Source organism: Pagrus major, chromosome 14, assembly GCF_040436345.1.
Source record: "Pagrus major chromosome 14, Pma_NU_1.0".
In the NCBI taxonomy this organism is placed as follows: domain Eukaryota; kingdom Metazoa; phylum Chordata; class Actinopteri; order Spariformes; family Sparidae; genus Pagrus; species Pagrus major.
This window is the reverse complement of record NC_133228.1, coordinates 9,387,064-9,413,502: the sequence shown is the minus strand read 5'-3', so window position 1 is coordinate 9,413,502 and position 26,439 is coordinate 9,387,064. Positions and strand designations below refer to the sequence as shown.

At 42.7% G+C, this 26,439-nt stretch overlaps 1 protein-coding gene across 4 annotated transcripts in view; it reads left to right on the top strand.

Moving 5' to 3' along the window:
* Nucleotides 1–12,531, top strand: part of etv6 (ETS variant transcription factor 6) — a 31,981-nt gene extending 19,450 nt beyond the window's left edge. For all 4 annotated transcript variants that reach the window (XM_073480306.1, XM_073480305.1, XM_073480303.1 and 1 more), the window contains exons 3-8: nucleotides 3,715–3,879; nucleotides 7,342–7,476; nucleotides 9,430–10,032; nucleotides 10,132–10,274; nucleotides 11,760–11,860; nucleotides 12,001–12,531. In XM_073480306.1, the coding sequence (XP_073336407.1) occupies nucleotides 3,715–3,879; nucleotides 7,342–7,476; nucleotides 9,430–10,032; nucleotides 10,132–10,274; nucleotides 11,760–11,860; nucleotides 12,001–12,103 (1,250 nt within the window). In that variant the 3' untranslated portion in view covers nucleotides 12,104–12,531. The remainder of the gene's footprint in view (nucleotides 1–3,714; nucleotides 3,880–7,341; nucleotides 7,477–9,429; nucleotides 10,033–10,131; nucleotides 10,275–11,759; nucleotides 11,861–12,000) is intronic.
* Nucleotides 12,532–26,439: the final 13,908 nt, after the last annotated feature.

Here is a 26,439-nt window from a genome sequence, read left to right as displayed (position 1 = left end):
GCCTTTCCTTCCTCTTTTTGCATCTTTGTTTAGTCCTCTTGTTCCTGCTATCTGCCTTCATTTTTTCCCACCGCTGTCACACTCTATCCGCTGCTGCTCTCGTCGCTCTTTCCTTTCTGTTTCCACTCTTCCTTTTCTCGTCTGTGTCTTGCTGCTGTCTGTTAATACACCTCCCGGCGTCACTCTCTAACCTTACCGCAGGAAGTTTCCTGTGCTGAAACGGAGCCCACGCTGGATTGCTTCCTGCCAAAGTGCGTTGCGGGACACGTTTGTTTGGGCCCCCTTCTTCCTTCTCCTCCTCCTCCTCCTCCTCCTCCCTTCTGCTCCCCTTGTTGCTTCCTCCTTTGGGCTCTGTGCAGATGGCTGAGGCCGGCAGACCGGATCTCGGAGGGGTTTTGGCAGAGCAGCACCTCTCTCCAGCCCTGGAGAGAGCATACCGCAGCCATGACCTCGCGACCCGGGCTGCACTGCTGCCCGCCCTGGCCTCGCTGCTCTCACAAGTCAGCCACGAGAGACGGACGTACAGCTGGTGCTTTCAGTGCAGATGGCAGCTTGATTCAATATTGATAGAAAGTCAATGATGTAGGCAGGAGTATTCCAGTGCATCCTAGATCTATTCCTGTTATATAGTCCAGATACATTTAAATATTCAGTTGATTTAAACATTTGTAGAAAATACAAAAGAGACCAATTTTAGGTAAAACCCAAATTTTAGCTCTTCAATTTCTCTGATTTCTCTTACCACTGTTGTTTAAAGTTTATACTCAATCAACTTTAATTGCCAAAGATTGGAAATCAAAACAAGTACATTTACATACAGTATATTAAACATACTAGAGGCGAGATAATGTAGCCCTGCTACTGATTTCTACTGTGCCAATGCTCTGGGAAAAAAAACCCAGTAAAAAAAAAAAAATGTATGAAGAAATATAGTTCCTTATCTGCCCAGCACTAGCTCCTGTGGTTGTGGAACACCTGTATCCCATTCCCTGACACTTTCTTCGGATGTCTGTTGACAAGCTGAGGGTCAGAGCTTGACGGGCTGTAAGCTGTGCCTCAGATAACCTAGGCCTTCCCGGGCTTATCGGCACCGCTCCTGCAGCTATCTGAATATAGAGGACTAGAAGGGAAAGGGAAGAAATGGGAATCTGACAAGCTAGACAGGGTTTCATTTTATATTGATTGCTCTCTGTGAAAACTTCCTCTGTTTGACGGCTAGGGGGGAGCTAAGGGGGGGAAGAGGCCTGAAAGCGAGCACAAGGTTCCTATTACTTGTGTGACAGTGACATTGGCGGCCAAAGATAACAGCTGTCCGACTCCCAGAGGAAGTGTTTGAGGCCCGGGCGATAAGTGAGATGTAAGAAATGAGTAGTTATGCTCCGTGTGGGTGTCACCAAGGTTCTGATCGGGGCTATACACTGTTGCAAGTCTGTTTTTGTGTGTGTGTACATGTGAAAGAGATAGAAAAGGAGAGGGAGGTGAGTCTGAGTCATACTGCAAATCATTGGGTTTCACAGAAAGCGCAAAATGATATGATGAGGTGGCAGTATCTGCCTTAACCCGGGTAAGGGTCAAAAATGTTTATGTGTGAGGCTGAGATCATGGACCATTTTATGTCAAACAATAACAACACTATCAGTTTGAGAAATAATCAAACAAAAGCTCATCTGGATGATTTAACTGTAACTATAAATATAAAAACACAATTGGTAAAAGAGGAGGAAGCTGATGTAATAAGACCTAGTGCTCTGGTATTAGCTAAGAAATCTTGGCATAGTTATTTATTGAGTTTTGCTATTTGGCTCATTTTATTATTTCAGTTTTATTTTAGCACATTTGGCTAATATTCAGGAAAATTTTGAGGCATTTCCTGTCACTTCACTACACTCAGAATGTTCACACAGCTGATATGAATTCTCTAAAATGTGTTTAGTTTCCTTTTGGAGGAACTAAATATTATGTATTTCCTCATTCGCTCAAGCTGTTGTTGTTACAGTATTTGCTAGGATGTGGGTTAGCCATAGAGCTACCATTGTTTTCCTTAAAAGCTAATATATAACATTTATTTCATCATATAATAAAGGTGCAATGCTTAAGAATTTTAGTTGAAAACATTTAAAACTAAAATTATCAACAGATTGTGAAGGAAGTATAAGACTTCTATGTTGTGTTGAAAAGCATTTTTGGTTTGATAACCAGCTAGCCCTGGCTCATCCCGGACCAAAGCTCCCGTGCTAGCTGCGTGAACACCAACACCTATCGGTGCTCCAGGCTCCCAATCCAAACCGCTAGCTGCATGGCTAACTGAGCTAACTAGCTAACGGTAGCTACAGTTGACAGCAGAAAGCAGTTAAGCTGGTGATACGCCATCTGAAATTCTTTTGAGAATGACTTTTCAATTCTTACAGTCTGCACCTTTGAAAAAAAATAATTTAATCGTTGTGTTTTTTATGTATATAAGTATATTTCTTCTTTGCCATTGAGCTAGCTAGCTTGTGCACTAGCTCTGGCTGGTGCTAAAAACGTACTTGAACTTGTACAAAGAAGTATCAACATTAAAATCTAGAGTGCATCTTTTGTATAAAGATAGAAATAGAAAGTGTCCGTTACTTCAACTTATTAGCTTTAGCGTTTAGCCATGGTGGTTGCTACCTAAATTAGCAATTGTGTTGCCTCAAGGTTAGTCAGCTCATTAGCTATTCAACAACTTAAATGAATGACATTGAAACTAGCCTCCATTTACATTTCTGTCAAGATTTTGACCAGGTTTTGACGATTAGCTAACTTGTCCACAGAAAAAAAACGTCATGCTTTGAGCTCTGCCAACGGAGGTTGAGCTAGAGAACATTTCCAGGAGACTATTTCTGCATTCACAGCTGGTGTGGGAAATGTTTAGTACAACTATAATCATTTCTGGACCAGATTCACATGAAACTGAGCTTTTGTTAAGATTTTTCTTCACACTCTCCTCTATTCTTTCCCTTGTTGGTCACCAGTGCAGATGTTTTACACCCCTGTTCCCACGGCAGTGAAAGAAACATTTCAGAGTGCGAGGGAGGAGAGAAAAAAAGAGATAGTGTCATTGCTGTTTCCTCTGCGCTCTTTCTCTCCATGTGTCCTTGTCCGTCTATACACAAACCAATAAACTGTCCGTCCTCTGATGTGCCTGGTTGGAGTTCAGAGAGCGAAGAACAGCACAGATCACAGCAGATCAAATAAAATAACGCTCTTTTCATATAACTCTCTCCCCCTCCTTTTTTATGCCTGTGATTCATTTTGTATTCTTCCCCTTAACCTATCATCTTTTAATCTTTTATTCTAACCTCTTCTCCCTTTCTGACTCTGTCTCCTCCTTCATCTTTTTTTTTCTTTATCTCTGCTGCCGTTCCCGTAATCACTCCCTCCTTTTGGCTTTTATCTCCACTTCCTCAATATCCTTTTTACTGCCTCTGCCTCCTTCCTTCCTCTCCCTCCCCCCCTTCCCCTCCTCCTTTACTCTCTCCCCTTCACCCTACCCTCCTTCCTGTCTTTCCTCCTTTCTTCCTTCCTCGCCCCCACCCCCGTCCTTCTGCCACCGTGCTGAGTTCATCCTTCGTTTGTTCCTTCCTGTCCCCTCCACCTCCACTTTGTTGCTTCTTTTACCAAACCCTGGTCTCAATTCCCTTTTGTTCATCCTCTTCCTTTCCCTTTTTCCCCAAATATTTCCACCTGCAGGTCTGCAGCCAGTCTTTTGGAGCAGGGAGGATGTGGCCCAGTGGCTGCGATGGGCAGAGAAGGAGTTCGCCCTGCGGCCGATCACCAGCGGCTCTTTCCAGATGAATGGCAAGGCCCTGCTGCTGCTCACCAAGGAGGACTTCCGCTACCGATCCCCCCACTCCGGTACGCCTCCCGCCTCTTCACTCATTTCTTGACGATATTAAAGGTGTCTTCCAGGCTTGGGAAAACTGGAGACATCAGTGAAAAGTTAAACAAATGAGTCACTTTCATTGATTGCATTAGACATTTTCTTAAGTCCAACTGGAGCCAGACCCAGACTGGAAAACAAGATCTACCATGTAGGAAGGAAGAACGGTTTTAGATCATGGAAACACACTGACGACATCCAGAAAAACTACGGAAAATTGGCGCAATTGTATGTAAAAGCTGCTTTTCTCAGGGAAAAAAGTGACACCTGCTGTCACAAAATGAATGCTTTAATACATCAGCATCCATGACCACATCTAGTCTCCCAGCAAATACTGTGACTTTATGTCAGCTCCTGTGCTCTGTGGTTTTGACTCATACTATAGTTTATTTGTACATGAAAACCTGTGCCAGTGCAGCTTTAAAATCAATGTGTTTACAGCAAAACTACACCCTTTAAAAATCAATAAAGTCAGCTGGAGCAGAGGAGGGGAGACAGCAGTGTCAGGCGACAGGGGAGGGAGGCAGCTGTTACAGAGCGGCTGCCGGGGGAGGAAGTAGGAGACGGTTGATCAGGAAGTACGAACCAACCTCAACTGTTGCCCCGGCAACGCCAGCGGCCAGGCGCATGAAAATAAAGCAGAAAAAGTTCTCATTTGGGGAGTTTTTTAAAAGTCTATTTTTCAATGAATGAATCAGGAGTCAGCTTCTGTTTGTGGTCGTGGGAAATATTACACTACACATCGTTAGTCAGGGACGACGTCAGTACTGTGTGGTGTGGGTCAGGATGATAGTCATCATAGAGAGTGGGATGATAAGAGTGATCAGCATCATGAAGTATAAAGATAAGATAAACCCTCCACAGCCTGTAACAGAACTGGTAATGTAGGTTCAGGTCATTTTAGGTTCAGAAACGTGTGGGATTGAAAATGTATGTCATGCTGCAGTGAATACAAAAAACTGTATCAGTGAAGAAAAGAATAAATGAATGAAATCAGAACCAAATGCATAAATATAAAAATCAAAGAAATAAATCAAAAATGCTAATTAAATATTGATATTTTATTAAAGCAACATTATGTCACTTTGTTTTACCTTAATATAACAGCTTCAAAATCACCTTGATGGTTCAGTGTCTTGTAACAGGGTGAATGGTGTCTCTGTCTCAGCCACTCCGCCCCCCCATCACTTGTTTCTGCAGTGTAACTTCAGTAAGAGGGTAGGATCACAGCGTTACATACATGTTTACTTCGACGCACAAGTTTTCAACAGATAACATTGTTCTGACGTAATGAGTTTTGTTTGTAGTCAGCACCTACATTACATCTGACAAACTGTTACAGACCTGGGATTTGTGTTTACCACAGTGGTGTTGTGTGTGAACAAAGTTAAAGATGAAGTTGATTGATAGCATTATATTTTCTATACATATATAGCTTCTGTGTACTGTATGTGTAACTAACCGTTAACCTGGTCATTTTCTGACTGCAGGTGTATTTTTTCCTTTTAGAAAAGCAGCTTCATTTTATAATTGCTCTCATTTTCACAACTGGTAACAGGATCAATTACTTTTGCCTTGCTAGTGGTGGTATATTAGCTAGTGGTAAATTAATGTATTTAATTCAGCTTTTATTTTTATTATTTTATTATTCTATTTAATAATTTAAATAATTATAATTTAAGTAATAATTTAAAATCTTTATGTATTTCAGCACTTATTTGAATATTGATTAATTGAAAAAGTCGTTTTTAATCCTCCGTACAATTGAACAGAAAGTAAGTAAAGGTTTTGTGTTTCCTGTGTCCATTTTGAGTTATACGACATGTTGTGAGGAATAATCTGTAGTTACAGAGCGATGTGGCTCCAGCTGACAGCTGTTGTCATTCTCCTATAAGCATGTTTCAATTTCAGCCCTGCAAAATCTTTCATATCCTGTCAAGCAATTGATGTCTGGAGGAAAAAAAAACATTTTGGAAAATGTGCCTGATCCTCGCAGCTTTTTATTAGCTGGTTTTCGTCATCGCTACATGACACTGCCATCATTTTGTTGTGAAATGGTCTCATGCGTCAGCAACTTCACATGTTTGATCACATTATTTTACCCAAAACAAAAGCACGGGGTGTGAAGAGATAAAGCTGTCAGTGATTGATTACATTTCGGTATTGTTGGTAGTTTCGGCCATGTTGTCGGTGACATCAGTGAAAACGTCACTTTAGGGAACAGAGCACATTTTTTTGCCATGTGATGTGTCCCATTTCCTCCTTTGGGGGATTGTTAGGGTGCAGTTCCCATCAGTCTCTGCCGTGTGCCATATTTTCCTTTGAGAAAGCTCAAATGATACGTTTTTTTTCCTGGAATGCCTCAACCTGACTTCCAATAATCCGACACATGGTTCATAATTACGTTACAGCTACATGTTTCTACTCCATATGTCTTTTATTGAGCACAGCTAAATGTTTCAACCTGCACATGTTTAATGGGACACACTTAAAGCCAAAGAAGGTGTTTCATGTTCTGACTAACTGTAAGATGACTGGATGTTTTCTGTCATTTCCTTCTAACTGTGATTCACGGTGATAAATAAATTCTTTTGTTTTTAGCGTTCAGACAAAGTTCAACGTTTAACAAAAAAACAGAAAACATAAATCCAGAATGAAACAAACTTTAATGCATCAGGAAGCAGGGATTTTCCCCGGACTGCAACTCAGTGCCACAGGAGCAGAAAGTGAGAACTGAAAGGGGTGTGTGTGTGTGTGTGTGTGTTTGTTCACCATCACTTCCTTTATGAGAATCATTTCCTTGTTATGGTAATCTTGAAGGTAATGTGTGATGGCAGGCTTTCTTAAAAATCACATCCACTGCACCTGAGGTTATTTGCTAACCGTGTGACTGCTCTGTGATTGTGGGAGAGGAGTCGTGGCAAAACAAACAGCTGTTAATGATTCGGTGAACTTCCTGCTCAGGCTTTGAGCCCCGTCGTCACCTGCTACTGTATAGCCACTTAAAGAAGAATACCAGGGTCGTATAGAGCCACGGCCCATTTACTTGTGTCAACATGGAGTTCATGGTGTCTGCTAAGTAGCCTGCGACGCCTGATGTAGGTATGTAAACTCACTGGGTGCAGAACATTTACCTCTTTGGCCCCTTCTGTACTCAGCAGGTCATCAGGGTTAGGAAATCATTTTCTAGTAACAAACAAGTTTTTTTTCCACGACGCCCTCTCCTGAAAACCATCACTCATCTTTACTTGTGGTGTCTGCCTCCTCAGCGTCTCTTCCATTATTGCTCAAGCTCCCCGCTGCCTGGAAAGCATAGAGGAAGAAGAATGGGAACCAGATTCTGTGAATGACGCCAACGCTAAATTCCCATTTTTATGCAGGCGCAACAACGCTGCGGGGAGACGTATGGGTAACCTCTGACCTTTGCATCTCCGCAGGTGACGTCCTGTATGAGCTGCTGCAGCACATCCTGAAGCAGAGGAAGCCCCACGTGTTTTACCCGTCCGCCTACTTCCCTGGGAACTCCTTCCACTCGCTGCCTGAGAGCGCTGTGCAGCACATGAAGCTTGAAGGTCAGTACAGTAAGCGATTTCTTCTTTAGCGCACACATTTCATACAATTCCTGCTCCGGGATTGGACAGTTACAACAGGCCCTCGCTTCATCCGGTGGCATCTGTTGGAATCTTATTGGAAAGCACTGAATGTTGACATTTACTGGGCTGTCTGAAACTCTCAGATGCACAGGTTATTGGAACCTACCTTCTACCATGCATGGGTTATAAATGATTGTATTTCATTGATAATAAATACACACTTAAGAGTTTTTCTCAAATGAATTAATTCATTACTATTCCTCACAAGAATCACTTAAAAACCCCATTATTGATCCCTCAACCAGCATCTGTAAGACTTTTTCTCAGCTGTATCCAGCAGCCATGTCAACAAAGTACAAGGAGAGTGTGTTGAACTGTGTCATCTACAATCAATATTTATTTATATGAATCATCACACGATCAAACTAGAAAATATTCTGGTCTTTAAATTAGCTTCAAGGTGCATGTAGGAATCGGCCGCCTTTCAAATTCATACTCAAAACAAAAGAGGGGGCGGAGGGGGGCTGTCATGATAATGACCCGTCACTGCTGCTAACTGTAGCTGCTGTTAGCTAGTTAGCTCAATTAGCCGTGCAGGACTGGGCACTCGCAGCGCCTTTATATATTGGCTACTTCACTAAGTTCACTTTAATGGCAGATGTTGTTATTCTGAGGCCAAAATGAGAGCTGCAAACATTAACCAATTAATCAACCATTAAATTAATTGCCATCTATTTTGATAATCAATGATTTCTTTCCTCTCCGCTGACAGTAAACTGAATATCTCTGGACTTTCCACCATTTTCTACCATTTTATACATCCAACAACAAATAATCAACGGATGAAAATTCTTAATTTCAGCTCTTGTTAAAATACATATTATACATGCACCAAGTATAAATGAGCTGTTGATAGTAGTATAGCTGAGTGGTTACGCTAATTACATTTATTTTCAATTTCTCACTACTAATTCTCTACTCGGCCAAGTCAGCAACTACAGTAACATTGACAGTGATCTACTATTAGCTAGCACTTGGCTAGTAGGCTAATTTGAGCTTGTAATTAGCAGCAGGCTAATTGATTTGGATCATTTACCATAATTAACATAGATAATTATAGGTGTCAGCCCACGTGATGACTTTTACTGAGGTAGGAAGTAATAATTGTAACTCAGTGTCGATGTTAATGACAGTTGAACTGTGGTTCACAGTAGATATACACACCTGACAGACATAATTAAAAAGGAAGAACAGCAAATCCACAGAGTCATTTTGAACTACTTGGGGAATATTGGGGTAAAAATCTAAAAAAACACAACACAGGTAAATCAAACATATTACTATAGTAGGGTGTATAGAGCACAAGGCATCAAAAGGTCTCTTTCTTCAGAAGAACAGACGTTTAACTCGGCTTTTGTTGTGACCAAGGAAGTAATGATTACGTTCGGTAAAAATACCGGGGACTGTTGGCACATCAACAATCACCATAACTTCACATGCTGACAGTAAAACCTGTTCCACAAGGAAATGCTGCTTTATTTGAACAAGCTTCAGAACAGCACGAACCGCTCCAGGTGCTTTGATTGGATCGCTGGTATTTATTAAAACTGTCTTCCTTGTTGCGTTTTTTTTTGTTGTTTTTTTTACAGTGCCTGGGGACAACACAAACCTCAGAATTTACATTTACTAAAACCCAACAAAAACAATGTAATAACCATTGTCAGCCCAGCTGTAGGACGTTAGTGACGCCTAGTGGTCTTTTCTGTGTAAAGTCAGTCCACCAAGAAGCTCTTACAGCAGTGAGCACCCTGACTGCCAGTTCATACCCTGTTCTTTAAACTTTTTTAGTAATAATGTTGTATTTTTTTTTTTTTATATAAAACCTTGTAGCTGTCGATATTTATCACACATTGTGTCCTCTTGTAACCTCAGAAACGGTACGGCGGGCACCACGTGGCACAGAGCCACTTCCCCAGAATCCACCAACCATTGAGCTGCGGCACCGCTCCCGCTCCCCCCACCATCCAACAACCAGGCGATCCCCTCCAGAGTCAAACCACCCCCGCCCAACCAATGAGGACCCTCTCCAGACCTTCTCCCAGCTGCCTGACAGCAACCACCACCTGCCAGAGGAAATGTACCCTCTGTCGGTGTCCCCGGCCGCGCCTAATGGCCGCTGCACGACGCCACGAGAAGCCCCGTGCCCGGGCAGCCCTGGGGGCCCGGAGGCGGGCCCTCCACGTGTCATCCAGCTCATGCCCAGCGCCATCATGAACCCCCTGCTCCTCAGCCCGAACAGGAGCGGCGGGGCTGCAATGGACTTCAGGCACAGCCGCGGTGGAAGCCAGTCTCAAGTGACGCTGGAGAACGGGCGTGAGGGGAAAGTCCACAGCCACCACCATCAGATACCAATGACCCAGCAGCAGCAACAGCAGCATCTACTGCAGCAGCAGGAGGAGGCGCTCTACAGGAACCACGTCATCATGCCCGTGTCTCCTCCAGAGGAGCAACAAATACCCATCGGACGGATAGCAGGTAAGATTTAGCCCTCGTGAGGGTGAAGATTAATGCTTCATGAGGTGGTGTCTTCAATCTCATGCAAACTCCCTGTGCTTCCCTGCTGTGTCACTGCAGACTGCAGGCTGCTGTGGGACTACGTCTACCAGCTCCTGTCAGACAGCAGGTACGAGAACTACATCCGCTGGGAGGATGCAGAGAGCAAAGTCTTCCGCATCATGGACCCCAACGGCCTGGCCAGGCTCTGGGGCAACCACAAGGTAAACACACACCTGGCAGAGGGCTCCAGCTGTTCAGTTAGTATCTTTGATGAGGCTGCAGGTGGCTCAGTGAGGAGGGACGTCCCACCCATCGCTGTCATTCCTGTCACAGTGTATAGCTGCACTAATCATTACTTATTTGCATCAACAATGATTTCAAAGATGATGTTAATATAGAATAAGTTGCTCAGAGTGATGAATTCACAGATAACACCTAGTTTAGCAGCTCACCTTCAGCTCTACAGCCTTATAGCCACTTTAGCTCCTTGTTGTGGAGCAACTAGCTGGTAAATCGAGTGTGGAATCTAGAAAGTAAAGCTATCTGATATTTCCCTAAAAAAGAGCGTATAGTATTAGATTTGCATTCATTGGATGACCAGGAACTCCAAATGAGAATTAATGTTCCTCCATCTCTGCTGAAGGTGTAAATAAGCCACTGTTTACTAACAGTCTAGCTGTATCAACTTCATGCGGTGATGATACTGTATGTCACTGTTGTTTGCAGCTTGTATCTGCTGCCCCCAAGTGGCCAAAACATCAGTTGCTGCAGGTTTAATGTTTCCACCTTTCAGATCACGGTTTTTTGCTAACTAAGCCTGGCAGACAAGTTTCTAAAGGTCCCATATTGTAGAAAGTGACATTTAAATGTCTTTTTTTTTATAATAAAGCAGGTTTTAGATGCTATATAAATACTGTTCATATTAACAAACTGCCTTATAGTGAGAAATACAGTGTGATTTTTGAACAGTAAAGCGTATAAACATTTTCTGGTCGACTAGCAAAATAGAAGTATGAAGCTGAAAATGAGTTTGACTTTTAAAGCTGCATGAATCAATATAGTCTACACAGAAGTTTGGAATCAGGGTTAAAACATGAAAGTTGTTGCCCTTAGTGATGAGCTCACCTGGAATTACCACCCAACATCTGCACCTTCCCCTCAGCTCCACAGAGGTTTTCAGCCTCTTTTAGTTATTGTTTTGTTTTTTACGGATCACAAACTCTGTGAGGAAAAAGGCTGCCATTTGCCTCAACAAGTTTCAAGAGGCAAATATTATGTGTCAGATGTTATGTTTTCAACATGTTCTTCTTCCCCCACGTGACCAAACCATTAACAAGTGAGTTAATATTATTTAAGGAGCTATATGGAAGAATTCTAGTTGAAAACATTAAATAATTAATTATGAGCAGATTGTGAATGTTCCAGCAACGTTGACATTATGATGTCTATGTATTGTGTTGGAGAGATATCTACTTAAGTTAGCATGCTAACCAGCTAGCTGCGGCCCGTCCAGGTCTAAAGCACCTGTGCTAGCGGTGTAAACACTAACACTGCCCTGGTCCCCGAGCTCTTAGTCCCTACTGCTAGCTGCACGGCTAACTGAGCTAATGCTGCTCCCTGTTTGTTTTGAGTATGAATTTAACAGGTGGACAATTCTTACATATTGCACCTTTTTAATACCACTTTTGTTGTTTTCCCTCTCACAGAACAGGACCAATATGACGTACGAGAAGATGTCGCGAGCACTGAGACACTACTACAAACTGAACATTATCAGGAAAGAGCCCGGACAAAGGCTTCTATTTAGGTATAACAACTTAAAGACACCTATTTGAAATTAAAAATGTTAATCTAACATTGCCTCAGTGACAGAGATTACATAGAAGAAACACTATAAACAGAAGTCTGAATAAATGACAAATGTTGTTTCCTTGTCCCGTTGACCAGGTTCATGAAAACTCCCGATGAGATCATGAACGGACAGACGGACCGGCTGGAGCACATTGAGTCCGACACAGACGAACAAATCTACATCAAGGAGGAATGCTGAGGGAACTCTGGGAAAACGAGTCCATGGACTACTTACTACTACTACAGCCGCTGATGCCTTTCAGAAGCAGCCTGAACAATCGTTTGAGTCTGGAGCACATGGACATTTGGCTCGTATCAGTCCTCCACAGACGGACATGACACCTGATCTCTCTTAAGATCGCCTTAGGATGACAAAAACGGCGTCGGCTGTTTTGATTTTCCTGACGGACCGAGCTGAAAGGACTCTCTTAAGTGTTCCCTTTTTATTTCTGAATGAACTGCAAAAGCCAATCACTTTGTGCTTACGTCACTTTTCTGATTTTTATTTTTTTGTCTCCTCACATGCATTATACGATGGATTTTTCTGTTTGTAAAAAGAAAATTGGGTGTGTGCGTGTGTGACAGGAATGTTTTCACCATGGAATAAACATTTTTGATCAAACTGTATTTTCTGAGTGTCGACTCTACTTGAACATTGATCGACTTCCTCTCCAGTGTTTCCCGCTTCTTGCATTAAAGGGCAACTCCACCAATTTTTTACATTAAAGTGTGTTTACAGGTGTCGGGCAGTGCTGCTGCATGTGATAAAAGTAGTATAAAGTATGTTGTGGCTCCAGAGGAAGCTGCATGTAATGTGATAAATTGCCTCCGGTGATGTCACTCAGTGGCTAAGTTGCATTTTGGATAATGTAGGCGTCAGGGTTAAAAAATGGAAGAACACGGAGGATAAAAACGTTATCTCTGGTTCTGCTCGACCAGTGGACTGCTTTTCAAAACCTGGCGCCTACATTACCCACAATGCAATTAATCACATTGCATGCAGCTTCCTCTGGAGCCACAACCTTTTTTTACTACTATTCCACCTATGCAGTCATGCCCCTAAAGACACGTCACTGTGTAAAGTTGGTATATTACCCTTTAAGGATGTCAGTGATGTGTGGTGAAATACACCAAAGGTCCACATGAGGGCAGCATTGGACCATTTTTGATGAGGCAGGCGCAGAGCTGGATGTTGTCCACAGTTCAGCAGTTCATCACACACACTCACACACTCCTTCACATTTAAAGCATCAGTTGTGAGATTGAATGTGGAAGCAGCTGATGATCATGTTGGTGAGAGATTGAAGACGTGGTCATATTTTGGTGTTTTGTAAATGTTTTGGTTTTGGTGGGAGTGATGATGTCACAGTGGGGAAATGATCACGGTTGAGCTCAATTAACCAAATGCATTTGATCACTTATTAATTACCAGTTCATTGTTTTACTTCACTCATTTCTCTGACGCATGTTTTTGCTTTACACTTCCTACATTACAGATTGTGTCCTAAATATTCCCACAAAATCATTATCAGTATTATTTTTGTGTGGATCATTATTCTCTTTGTATCATAATGATGATGCAGTCGGTTTGAGAAAACGACAACGTCAGTCATCTCTAATTAGATTATGATGGATTATCACAATGAGGTTCATTTGGAGGTGATAACAAAAAGACATACTTCCTTCCGGATCAGTCACTGTGACATTCAAACGAGCACGTCACATCTAAATATGACACAAATGCTCCGCAGTAATCGGAATACAGTAACGCGTTACCGGCAGAGGTAGCGGCGGTGCGCTGTGCGCTCCGGAGTCTCCATAAAAGTTAGTGCGCGCAGAGCGGAGCTGTCAGACTGGGGAGAGACGCGGCGGGGTAAAGACCGCAGGCTCAAGTGATTGATCAGGATCGATCCCACAGTGAGACATTCATCTGTTCAATTTCAAGTGTGAGGTCTGATCCTGTAGGTGAGGCGCACAAGCAGGGCGCAATTAAAGCTCATTATCCGTCCTCAGGCTCCTGCTTTCTCTGGACTCTATCGGAATAAAAAGACAGGAGAGGTTCGGATGCGGGAGGCTCTCGGCTGTGCGGCGGATGAGGTGCCCGAGCGTTAGAAGAAGAAAACCCGTGTCTGGTTCTGATCAAGCAGTTTGATTTCATCTATAAAAAAAAATTTAAAAAACAGAAAAGCCACCACTCCCGGTTTTTTTCTTCTCCGCCGGCCCAGGACTCAAATGTCTCCACACCACAGACTCACCTCTGGATTGTAGCAGCAGCCCCGCCGATGGTTTGAGAGGGCGTTAAAGGTGCGGGAAGGGAGTGGGACAATTACAGGTAAGAGCCGCTCAGCCGCTCGTTTCTCTGCGCTCTCCGCTGAGAGTTTGTCCCCGCCGGTGAGAGCGCACAGGCTGGCGCAGAGAGCCACCAGCACCGCGCCAGTGTCCAGTCAGGACTAACACTGTTTATTTTAGCTGTCAGTCACAGTTTAATATTTTGGATGAAGGCATAAATGTAAAATATAAATTTATCTGCAACAGACAAATATTAATTTCACTTTCCTCCATTACCATCCATCAGTCAGTCTGCATTGTAACTGCCTGGCTGCATTCCTGCACATGCTTTTAAGGCGGTGATGCCTCACACTCATTTTCAGAGAACTGGAGTAATTTTCATTTTACTGTATATTTTTTCCTGCATCTGTAAAATTGCAAAAATTTCCCATGAGGGCTATTTGAAATTAACCCTCATCACACCAAACCCCTGTGTAAAAACACACATATTTAGGGAAATGCAGTCTTAGAGTTCAAGCTCTTTATTTGTCACTCAGCATGCACACATTCAGCAGACATGACCTATAAAAAGAAAGCCACTCAAAGAAAAAAGTCCCTGAACGTGTATGAAAAACATGTTTTCCAGGTATTAGTCCCTGTCATATCCGGTTGACTTTGTTTCACCCAATCAGTGCCCCATGGAGTCCTGCTGTGTAGACAGGGACGTCTTATAAAGAAGTATTTTTACTCTCAGATCTAACGCTGTATGTAATAACACATCCCAGGGTTTGGCGTTGTATCCAGTGCACATCCTGTCAGTGTAAGCACCAAACTGCTGTCAGGAAGTCCACTAATTTTAATGGTGATGTATCGATTTGGCCTCCTGCACTGTGACTAATATCAGCTCACCTGGAGCGAATCGTGAGAGCCCTCTGATGATGAAATACAGTGTCACAGAGGCAGGAAGTACCGGGCGGGCTGATGCGGACACTCCCTCCTCCACCTGCTGCCTGCCACGGAGCTAATGCTTTTAATTTGCTAAAAAATACAACAGGAGCACAAGGAAGTGGGCATGCTGGGAGTTTACAAGAGCAGTGCACAGTAGAGAGATGATGGAGCCGGGGACAGGAGTGGATGGTGGATGGAAATAACAGTGGTCTGGAGCAAAGGTGCAGACGGGGCTGCTGTGATGGTGGAAACAGAAAGAAAACACATTTTTCAGTAGCTGTGTGGATGCGCTTCATCCTTTCTCACCCTTCACCCGACCTTCACTTCAACACCACATAGCTGCAAGGCAGAACATTAAAACAGTTTGGCTTTAGACACGTTTGTAAAACTAAAACCCCAACTGCTGCTTTCATTTCTGCTCCGCTCCCTGGAAGCTATTTAACTCGCATAATCAATAAATGAATAGTGATAACAAACAGCTGACAACAAAAATGTTATTGTCTCGACTCACTATCATCCAAAAATGGTGTTAAAATGCTTTCAGTGGTGGAAAGTAATCTAGTACATTTACTCAAGTAAATTTTTTCATTTAGGTGCACCAGCACATCATTTAGATGCACCCAATAATACATTTGAACCTCGTGTTTTACATTATGTAATTTTTTTTAAATGGGAAAAAGGTGGAAATACATGTTTGTCTTCATTCAAATCACATGCAACAGGAAATTGCGATAATTCATTGAAAATGTTGCATTTGACAGATTTTTGGGTGCATGTGCGACCAAAATAAACGCAACCTAGAGTGCTGATATTTTTACTTAAAGTGGAAATATACAACTTTTCAACTTCTCCCCCCTTCGAGTATTTCCCCATCGTATCAGTGTTGGTGCCGCTGTCGCAAATACAGCATTAGCAACATGGCTATCGTTAGCACCTTGGCTACTGTCCAAGAAAACAACCGTTCCCAATTTGACCTTGAAACCCTGATGTCAGTGCTGTGAAGCAGGCAGAATCAAACACTTGGTTGTTTTAATAAGTGGGCAGGTTCTGTTACTTACTGATCTTGTAGTAAGAATGTCAGTTTTGAACCGTCTGCAGTCCCGCTGGTGAGGGGAAACACAAGTTAGCGGGGAAACAGACTTTGACACAACACCGGCGCTCTCCATCAAGTGAGTGCCTGTCAGTTCGCTTGTTTTACCTCAGTTTCTGTCACTCTCCCTCTTCAGCTGCTTTGCCTCCTCCATCAGCGGGGTTCTTTTGCTTTTGCAGTTGTTTCACCGTTACCTGGAGATAGTGACCGGGTAAATCAATGCCTTTTCCTATTTTGGTTGTGGAGTGGCAGACTCGCCTTAAGGTGACCTTTATTTTTCAAGTCCAGCGCGGTGGGCAGGCCGAATAGCACAGTGATAGCGAGGTTTATAGGGAACCAATCTTTACCCGGATGGTGTCATTTTTCTACAGCCTTTACACTGTGCAATCAGTATTTACTCCGAGTGATAAGTACAAGTAAAAAAGTCGTCTATTGCCAGTTAAAGTAGGATTTTAAATGCAGGACTTGTACCTAATGGAGCAGTTTTCCATGAATGAATCATTACTTTTTTGAATAAAGTATGTGGATACGTCTTCCAGCACTGCTTCCTCTCAGCACAGAACAGAGGGGATGCAGCAAATCACATAATGACGTCGTCTGGCAACTTTTTAGCAGCCAATAGCTCCTTCCGTCAGAGCAGAACTGGCAGCCCTGGCAGTCCCCAATTAGCTCCTCCACCATGAATGATCAGCTTTAATTCAAAGCTCGGGGCCGCCTGGCTCAGGTCACACCGGTCCCCCTCCAGCTGGGCGACCTGGTGCCGACTGTCTGGCCAGCGCCCGCGGATCAGCCAATGTCACCTTTTTCCGTGGGTCACGTGACCTCGTCCTCGCGCTGCCTCGCCATTGATCCAAAGTGATGACACCGAGGCTTCACGGTCCGCTGCTCCCCGCCAAACCGGGCTGACTTAGTGCTGAACAGCTGTGACATGCAACACAGCAGCAGTAGGGAGTCTTTGAATCAGTCTGTCTTTGTGGGTGACCCAGTCTTATTAATGAAACTTCTTTTTTAAAAATTGTTCATAACACGGCAGATTGTGGGCCGACATTTTTACATGTAACTGCAAAGCACAGTAACAAGAGCAAATGCTGGGACACCGAGATGTGAAATGTCATCATTAAAAGGCATGCACATTCTCATTAACACAAAAATCCTGTGATAGCATGATCACCATTTCTATAGGCCAATCGATCTGATACAGGGGAATTTGAACATTTAAGTCCCCGTTATAAAAAGGGGAAAAGGTATAACGGATGAAGTGAATTGTGGCTGAATTCCATTTAGCTGCCTCAGTTTCAGGGTCCTGGGTCAGTGTCACACTGTCATGACTGACCTGGAATGTTCTTGGTAACATGTGCTTTTTCTGCCATGACATGTCAAAATATCTTGTGTGAAAAAGGTCTTTTATTGAGCTTTAGAGGTGCCGGTAGGTGGATTCTGGTATCAGGCTAGCTTCCCCCATTCCCCCCAGTGTTTAAGCTAAGCTAAGCTAACATATTTTTTGCTCGTAGTTAATTTTAACCAGGGCTGGGCAATATATATAAAATTAACTTGATTGATTGAAATTGTTGTTTCTACACACACCGAGGTCCAAAGACATGGATGTTAGCTTGATTGGTTGGCAGCTCTAAAACTGCCTGTAGGTATGAATGTGAGTGTGAATCTCTGTTTCTTTTTTTGTCTGCCTTGTGATTGACTAGTGTCCTATCCAGAGCGTCCAGAGCCCCTTCTCACCTAATGTTAGCAACATTAGTTATTACAACAAAAAGTAACGTGGATGTTAGCTGGCTACATTAGGAGGTGCGATACGTAACAACTGGCCACCTGTCCAATTCATACTCAAAACAAATAGGGAGCGACATCACCGGAGTAACTGCTAAATGCTGCTAACTGTAGCTGCCGTTAGCCAATCAGCTTAGATATAAGTGCAGCTAACGGGCAGGACTGGGAGCTCAGAAGCTAGCATGGAAGCATTGTACTGGGAACGTGTCAGGGTTAGCTGGAAAGTATGCTAACTTAGAAATACATAGACGTCATAATGTCAAAACTGTTAATTCTTCACATTTTGTTGATAATTTTAGTTTAGTTTTTGATGTGTTTAGCGACACTAATTTGCTCACCTGCCCCAATTAATGGGACACATAGCATGCTAGTTAACTCTGGCTATATCATAGAGAATTTAACAGTCATACACTGAAAAGACTGCCCACTGACTGTATTTGTCATCTGTGGTTATGAAAGGTGAAGCTACAGTGAGCAGATTTCCCAAAGTGCATTTCCCCAAATTTCTAGAGATATACTGTATGTAGGAATTTTAGCTGAAGACATTAAAAAAAAGACCGCTAGCTGCACAGCTAACTGAGCTAACTTATGGCTACAGTGGCTACAGTTAGCAGCAGTTAGCAGTTACTCTGGCCCTCTTACATACTGCACCTTTAAATGACAGAAGAATACCAGTGGGTTAGACAGCTTCACTCTATCTGAATCCACCTCACTCATTATCTTCACACGGGTGGAGGAAGCACGATATCACTTGTCTTGGAATCAGAGGAATTATGATATCACCACTGGCAGGTTTTTGTCTTCATTCTAAGAGAAATAGTCCCAATGATGCCTGGACATTTTTTTGCAGAGATGTTTGAAAAGCTTTTGAATGTGTGAGATGAAACCTGCGAGCCTCAGTGTAACTGCCCGGGGATTTATTCCTCGCCGCTCCAAATGAAAGACTTGAGCAGAGGTCAGGTGCTCGGCTGTACCGCCTTGATAGGCGAGTTTGTGCTCTCCTCTCCTCAAACCATTGAAATTTGTGTAAAATATCGGCGGCTGATTGGCACCCACCGTGCAGGTGTTTGATGTAAGTGGGAAGCGAGGGCTTTTTTCCCCCTCTCCGCTCTCTTTCGGATTCTATTTGATCTGCGGCTCGCTCGGCTCTCGCTCTGTTTCATTTCAATAAAACAAATTCATCTGCTGCTGAATAAACAGGAGCTTTACAGAAATGATGAAACAATAGCAAAAGGTTCCTCTACATGTTTCCCTCTGAACTCTGTCTTCTAGTTACATTTTGACTGCTGACAGTTATTGGCAGGCCTTCATTTTGACTGGTCCTTTCACCATATTTCACATCGGCCGCCGTGGACTTTGAGTCGAGTCAAACGTGTGATAAATGTGACTGTTAGCAGCAGCATTGATTTTTATTTTCTCCTTCTTTAATGCCACCTAACCACACTGCTGGAAACTCTGAATCCCCTCACCTGCTGCGAGAGTTCAGGTTTCCAGTAATAAAAAAAGTAATCATAGTGCAATGATTTTTTATTTGTGTTGCTTCACAATAGTTGCAGAAAAGCTGGCTGAATGTACAGACGCTAATGTGGCAATATTCTTTACTCATTTAAAAAAAATGTTCCTATTGAATGAATTAGCAGACTAGAAAATGGGCCCATTAGCAGAATATAATGATCCAGAGCCACGCTGAGTAGCCAGCATTGAGAAAACATAATAACAGTGAATTTATTAAGGAAAGTAGTTCATACTGTTATTTTAAAAAATAGTAAAATAACACATGAGAAGCAAGTCCATTCCCTGTATGACTGACACAGAGCAAAGCGAGTAAAGGAAACTGTCACATAATTCTTTCTTTTATAGCTTTATTTATAATTATGTATTTCCAGGCAAATTGTGCTTTTATTTTGGTAAAAGACTGTGTGTAGGTGACAGGACAGGAGTGAAGAGAGAGGATCAGCCTCACTTGAATGGGGACACATTAATGTGTGTTTACATTACCCACAATGCAACTTTGCCACTGAGAGACATCCTCTGGAGACACAAAAGGCTTTATACTACTTTTTTTCATTATGCAGTGTTACTCCAGAAGACCTGGCAACACACTTTAATGTGTAAAAAAAATGGTGGCGTTACCCTTTAAGTCATTTTATTTTACTCATCCACTTGGGCGTTGACATCTAGACCCTTAAACATGCTCACAGTTTGGTCGTATCAACTAAAACACCAAATAAAAAAAGAAAGAGATGTAAAAGACATCTATTATAACATAAGTATACGTACTGTGCAGTACTACACTGTACATGTCTGTAATCAGGGTTAATGGGCAAGTTGTAACCATGGCAACAGCTGCCTGACAGGGTCACACAAACTCAGTGCATCAGCCCACATGAACTACATCAGGCTCAGATCAGGCTCGGATGTAAAAAATAACAGAATGCCTGTCGAGTTGGGTCGGGCTCCGTTACTACTCTCTCGGACTCGGTCGGGTTCAGAGTATTTCAGATAGCTGCGGACCACTTTTATAAAATATCTGTAAATTACTGCATTGTTAAGATCAGGGGAAAGATTGTGGTTAAGGTGACACCCACCCCCACCCCGTCATTAAAGGCCCCATACTGTAGAAAGTAAAATGTCCTATCTTTTTTATTACAAGGCAGGTCGAGGTGCTGTATGCATACTGTGAAAGTATCAAAATGTTTAAACCACAGAGAAACGCACACACAGCCTGTATTTAGAGGCCGTTGCCTTAAACTAGCCGTCAGGACTACCGTAATGTTGTGATGTCACAGCTGCATAGTCGCCACCCTCAGCCACGCCCCCAAGCACGGCCATGGTGGCAAAAACACCGGCAGAGCCGATTCAGAAAGATGGTGGGCGGTGCCTCCTTAGGCCTGACCAATCAGAGCAGGAGGGTGGGCCTTAAAGAGACAGGCACTGAAACAGCGCTTTCAGGAAGAGGGTGAGTAGGGGTGCTGCAGCGATGGACAGTATGAGAAAAATAACGAGTTTTTTGAAATGAGAGCATGTAAACATTTTTTAGCAGACACACAAAACAAAGGTTTGAACATGAAAATGAGCATATTATCTGACCTTTAAGGATTTATAAGCAGTTTAGTAAGTAGTTTATTACAAACTATAATGTGGATGTGAGCAGATATAAGCATTTATTAAATTAATTAAAGTACATTTTTGTCATTTATGTAAAGAAAAACACATCATTGGAACCTGTAACAGGAGTTACACACCAATCCACCACCCACACCCTTACTGAGGCGGCACTGCTTCCTACACTGGTACCTAACGTTGGCATAGCACGCACATTGTATGATGAAGAATTATCCAGTATCTATATAACATAACTCTGAATCCTAATTGAAAGTTGTGGCTATTGACGTCCCCATTAGCCCAGATCGCAGCGATGAAGTTGATTAATACGATGTTATAGCAACTGATATTAATGACGACCACAATTACCCAAACATGACCTTTTAACCGCTTAAATGCTCCAGTGAACCTTACAGCAGCAACAAAACATGCTCAGTTAACCTTTGCAAAAATCTATAAAACGAAAAACAAAAGAAATGAAATGACTTGGAGTTAAACATTGTGTGTTAGGACATGATCTGGCTCCCATTTCTTGTCATCTATTGCCGCCCCAGAATCCTCCTCTGCTGGGACAACCCTGGTCTTTGTAGTTCCTTTTCACACCATCCTCCCCCTCATCCAGCGTTCCTTCTCCAGCCGACTGTGATCCTGTTTCATGCGGAGCGAGAGAAAAAGAGAGAGGAAGAAAGACGAGTTAGAGAAACTGAAAAAGACAGTGAGAAGGAAATGGAGATCCGCTGGTCTGTGTCCAGGTTTTCCCCCCGCGTGGCCGTTTTATCTCTTCAGCTGCGTCTTAGTGTTGCTCTGTGTGTGGCCCAGTGGCTTATAAAACATGTGCCCGTCATGCAGGATAACTCCAGCCTCCAAACAAATACACCAACGCACAGTTTGGACAGCAGAAACATCTCTTTCCCTGCGCTCTCCCCTCCATTCTCCTCACTCCCACCCATCCCCTTCCCTCCGTTTCATTTCGATGGCTGATGGTTTGTGCAAGGCTGTGGGCCTTACAGTACTTTCATGATGTGAGCCAAACCCATCTGGGACTCAATATCCTGTTTACCAGCTCTCAGCACTCTGAAAACCACAACAATACTGAGCCGAGGCAGAAGTTCAGAACTCATTACAGTTTGTTCAGGTCGCAGCCAAGGTCGAAGTCTTCTCCGTTACTCTGCCGTCGCGTCTTCAGAAAGCAGACTCTGTTACTGCTGCCTTTTTTCTCCTTTCCCAATCTATACATGTTTTTGTGTCATGCTTTGTGAGCAAATCTCCCGGCAGCCGCGTGCAGGGCCGTTATGCTGGTCCACTAGATAATTGACTGAGCTCAAGAAAAAAGAGAAGGGATCTGTTTTAGACTGTTTGTAGATTTGAAGCATTATTAGAAAATCTGATGTGGAAGGTTTCTTTTAGAGTGTAGTTTGCTGTGACCCTGGTGAGCTTCATTTAGTACGCCTGTTGCCTCGAAAACCTCTTCGTCACTCAGTGATGTCCTGCATTTCCCTGAATGTCTCTTTATAGTACTCTCTTATTGTTATGTTCATTGGTATCGTTCAGCTTATTGTGACTGTTAGGAACACTGTGCATTAGGAGTCGACTGATAGGGCTTTTTCAGGGCCGATACTGATACTGATTAGAAAGCAAGGAGACTGAAACTGATTTTTGACCATAGTTTATTCAAGTACTGCTCTTGAGTACAATTCTCAGGTACTTTACTTGAGTATTTCCATTTTCTGCCACTTTATACTTCCACTCTACTACGTTTATTCGATACAGTTCGTTACGAGTTCATTTCCAGATTCAGATTTTTCAGTGTTTAAAGGCTATTAACTGTGACGTGTTACCAATCCGATATGGGACATTGTGTGAGAGGATACTGCATCAGACTCGCAGCAGCACATTTTTAAATTACTTTATTTTATCGGCAATCTTTATCTGGAAAATCTGCGGTACCAAAATTTGGAAAAATGCTGAATCTTGGCAAGGGCTGATAATCTGTCTGCCCCTACTGTGCATGCACTAACACTAGTGTGCTGCAGCTACATATTCCTGTCCTCAGTTAGAAGGTGTAGGTGACCCAATATGATGAAGAATTAACTCCACAGCGTTTCAATACTGCTGTCCAGGACTTTCTATTCCTCTTTCGCCAGAACATACACAATGTGTAATGGTATCTGAAGTAAACAACAAGTAACAATAAGTGTATGTAATAAGAATAAAATATAAAGGCAATTACTATATATACTCAGCTTACCTAAACAAGCAGGTTCTTGATGCTACCGTTAAGATAATTATGCTAACTCGTACTAAATAGCCTACGTTAGCTAGTGCGCCAATTATCATTCTTGTTTACATAAAAGCAACGCTCCGGCATTAAAAAAAGAATCTCTGCAAAAGAAAAGGTAAGAACTGCTAGCTTGTTGAACGTTATCCACCATTAGCGACCATGTAAGGGTGCCGTGCTGGTTTTTTTTAGCACGTAGGTTGCTAGCATGGAGCTTGTTGATGTTTTTTCCCGTAGCCGCAGGGGAGGGTTAGGGAGGAGAATGCTGCCTGAAATAGGTGCACAATGGCAGGTTTTAACAACAGGTGAGTCACACTCACTCACACAGGTCTAAAGAGTGAATGTGTTGCAGACCATTTTAGAAGCAGATATGACAAATTTGGTGCTCTCGTGAGTATTTTTAGCAGCAGAAGGTAAACTACAGTGTCCATGTTCATTCTAATGAAGGAACATGTCACCCAGTGAGACAGAGTGACTCACTGAGGAGATTGATGGACAACCATGGAGCTCTGTAGAGGCCTATTCAGAGTGGAATAACAAGCTATATCAGCTGTTGGTTACACATACTTATTTGATGGGACGTGCCTTGTTCAATTCCTCCAACATATATTATCAATAGACTGATCCATCTACAAGAAAACAGCTGCTGTGTCCGAAATTACTCCCTAATTCTTGCTCATAATGAACATTGAAGTTTACTCTAAAGTGAGTCGTACATTGAGGTGTAGCATACACATGCACTGAAGGCAAAGCAAGTCATTGTACTGAGGTAACTTCAGCAAAACTGTTATCAATACTACATTTTAAGGGCACAAAATTTACACCAAAAGTGCAGGATCACAATACATGATGTTTCTAACTGAGAGAGTGGCGGTTGATTTTCCACAAGGTCTAAGTTCATTCAAAATAACCTTGGATCCCAAATACTCTGACCTTCACAATTCTGATGTAATCGGTAGTATAGCTGCACAACCTTGCACAAACTATTGACTCTTGTTGATTTGGTCTTTTTTGTAAATTGCCGTGAGGAATGTCAGAAATATGGTGCACAGTATAAAGGGTGGAGGCTAACTTTGCAGCTATAAAATTCAACCCTGGAGACCTCCAATATGGTAAGCAGAGCACTAAGTTCTTCTCTGCGTATAGATTAGGACCTCTGCTGAGGACGTTATGTTTTCACCCATGTCCGCTGGTCGGTTGGTTTGTGAGCAGGATTACTCAAAAACTACTCAACAGATTTCCATGAAACTTGGATGAAGGATGGTTCTCGGCCCAGAATAGACCCTTTTTGATTTTTTTCCCACTTTCTTTAACTTTTACCAAACATTTTTATAAATTTCTCAGGGAATAATGCATGGATCTTGATGAAAACACACATATTAATGTGGCTGGTATCTATGAGTGAATACGATTTGATGTGGATCAAAAAAATAATCTATTATTATTCCGCAACAATGAGATTGAGAAGTGGTTTGCTTAAGGGTGCAATATGTAAGAATTTTAGTTGAAAACATTCAAAATTAACTAAAATGATCAACAGTATGAAATAACAGCGTTGACGTGTTGAAGTCTGTGTATTGTGTTGCTTGTTATCTACTGAAGTTAGCATGCTAACCAGCTAGCCCTGGCCCATCCCAGCTCCTGTGCTAGCTATGTAAACACCAACACTCCGAACTCCTGGTCTGGACCACTAACTGCAAGGCTCACTGAGCTGACTAGCCACCGGTAGCTATGGTTAGCAGCAGTAAGCAGTTAACTCGTTAACTACATATAGCACCTTTAAACAGTTATGGGTGGTTTAAATTGTGTAGTGATACAGGGCTAATAGAGTGATATGAGATCAAGCTTGACAGAAACAAACTGTTGGGCCTTGGAGGAGGTATGCGCTCTACTGAGTGCCATTCTAGTTGTCATTGTGATAGTAAAGGGGCACTATGTAGGTTTGGAGAAGAAATTCAGACACAGAATTTTAATATTTACAATATTAATGAGGTAATAATACAAACTCAGACGTATTTATCGTTTCCATATCTAAATAAACAAGCTGTTCTCAGAGGAAAATAAGGTCCCCAGAACACTGTTTGAAGCTAGAAAGGTGGCAGGGTCCGGCACATATAAACAAAGTAATGAATGAGTATGAGATTGTGTTGTCCTTGAGTTTATTTAGTTTGTTTAGGCACAATCAACGCAAATCAGTCAATGAAGATCTGTCTCTTCTGATTAAAATGTCTTCCCCAGAACGACATAGTGCACCTTTAAAGCATGTTTTTCTCCTCAGCACTGACTACAGTGCGTTGTGATCATGTGGCACCTGTCAGAAATCAGAGGCTTTGATGTGCATACAAGAAGTACTTCACAGAGAATTTGTTTTGTTCATTAGACATGGATGTATAATATGAATACATTGTAGTATATATGTATAAATCTGTGCACAGCTACTTAAATCCACCAACATATGAAAGGCTTTTTGAACACAGGAAGGTATCCTTTCTATGTATCCACCTGTCTTTATGATGATTATGCTGTATGTTGGTTATATGGAGAACATACAGAGCGCCCTGTGTGTGTCTCCCTCTGGCAGAGTTTCAGCCCTTCCACACGCACTCACACCGAGCTGTACGCCTCGTTTGGCTCACTCCGTGCCCCCGGGCTATTTAACCCGGGGGCTGTAACCTAAAGACCCGATACTGGCAGCCTGCGGCTTTCAATCTGACCGCTCTCCCTCACTTATCTGGCAAATAAGCCGCTTTAATTGCTTACACACAGAGCCCTATCAGGCCATGTTGCGAGCATGGAGATAAGGGTTACACAGAGTCAGGCATTAGTAACAGGATGAGAGGACCGCAGAAAAACAGAGCTGCAGGATCCCAAGAGGAGGAAGAGTCAGGAAATAGCTGTGGCCATCCTATTAATTTCAAACTCGCAGAGCCGTTCCTCCAGCTAACTGTGAGGCTCAGGAGACGGCTGTTGTTCACCGAAATCAAAGCAAATTAGAATTATCTCCTTAAGACGACAGTGTGCAGTGTACTGACATAATCGATGGGCAGACTGGGAGTGACTAATG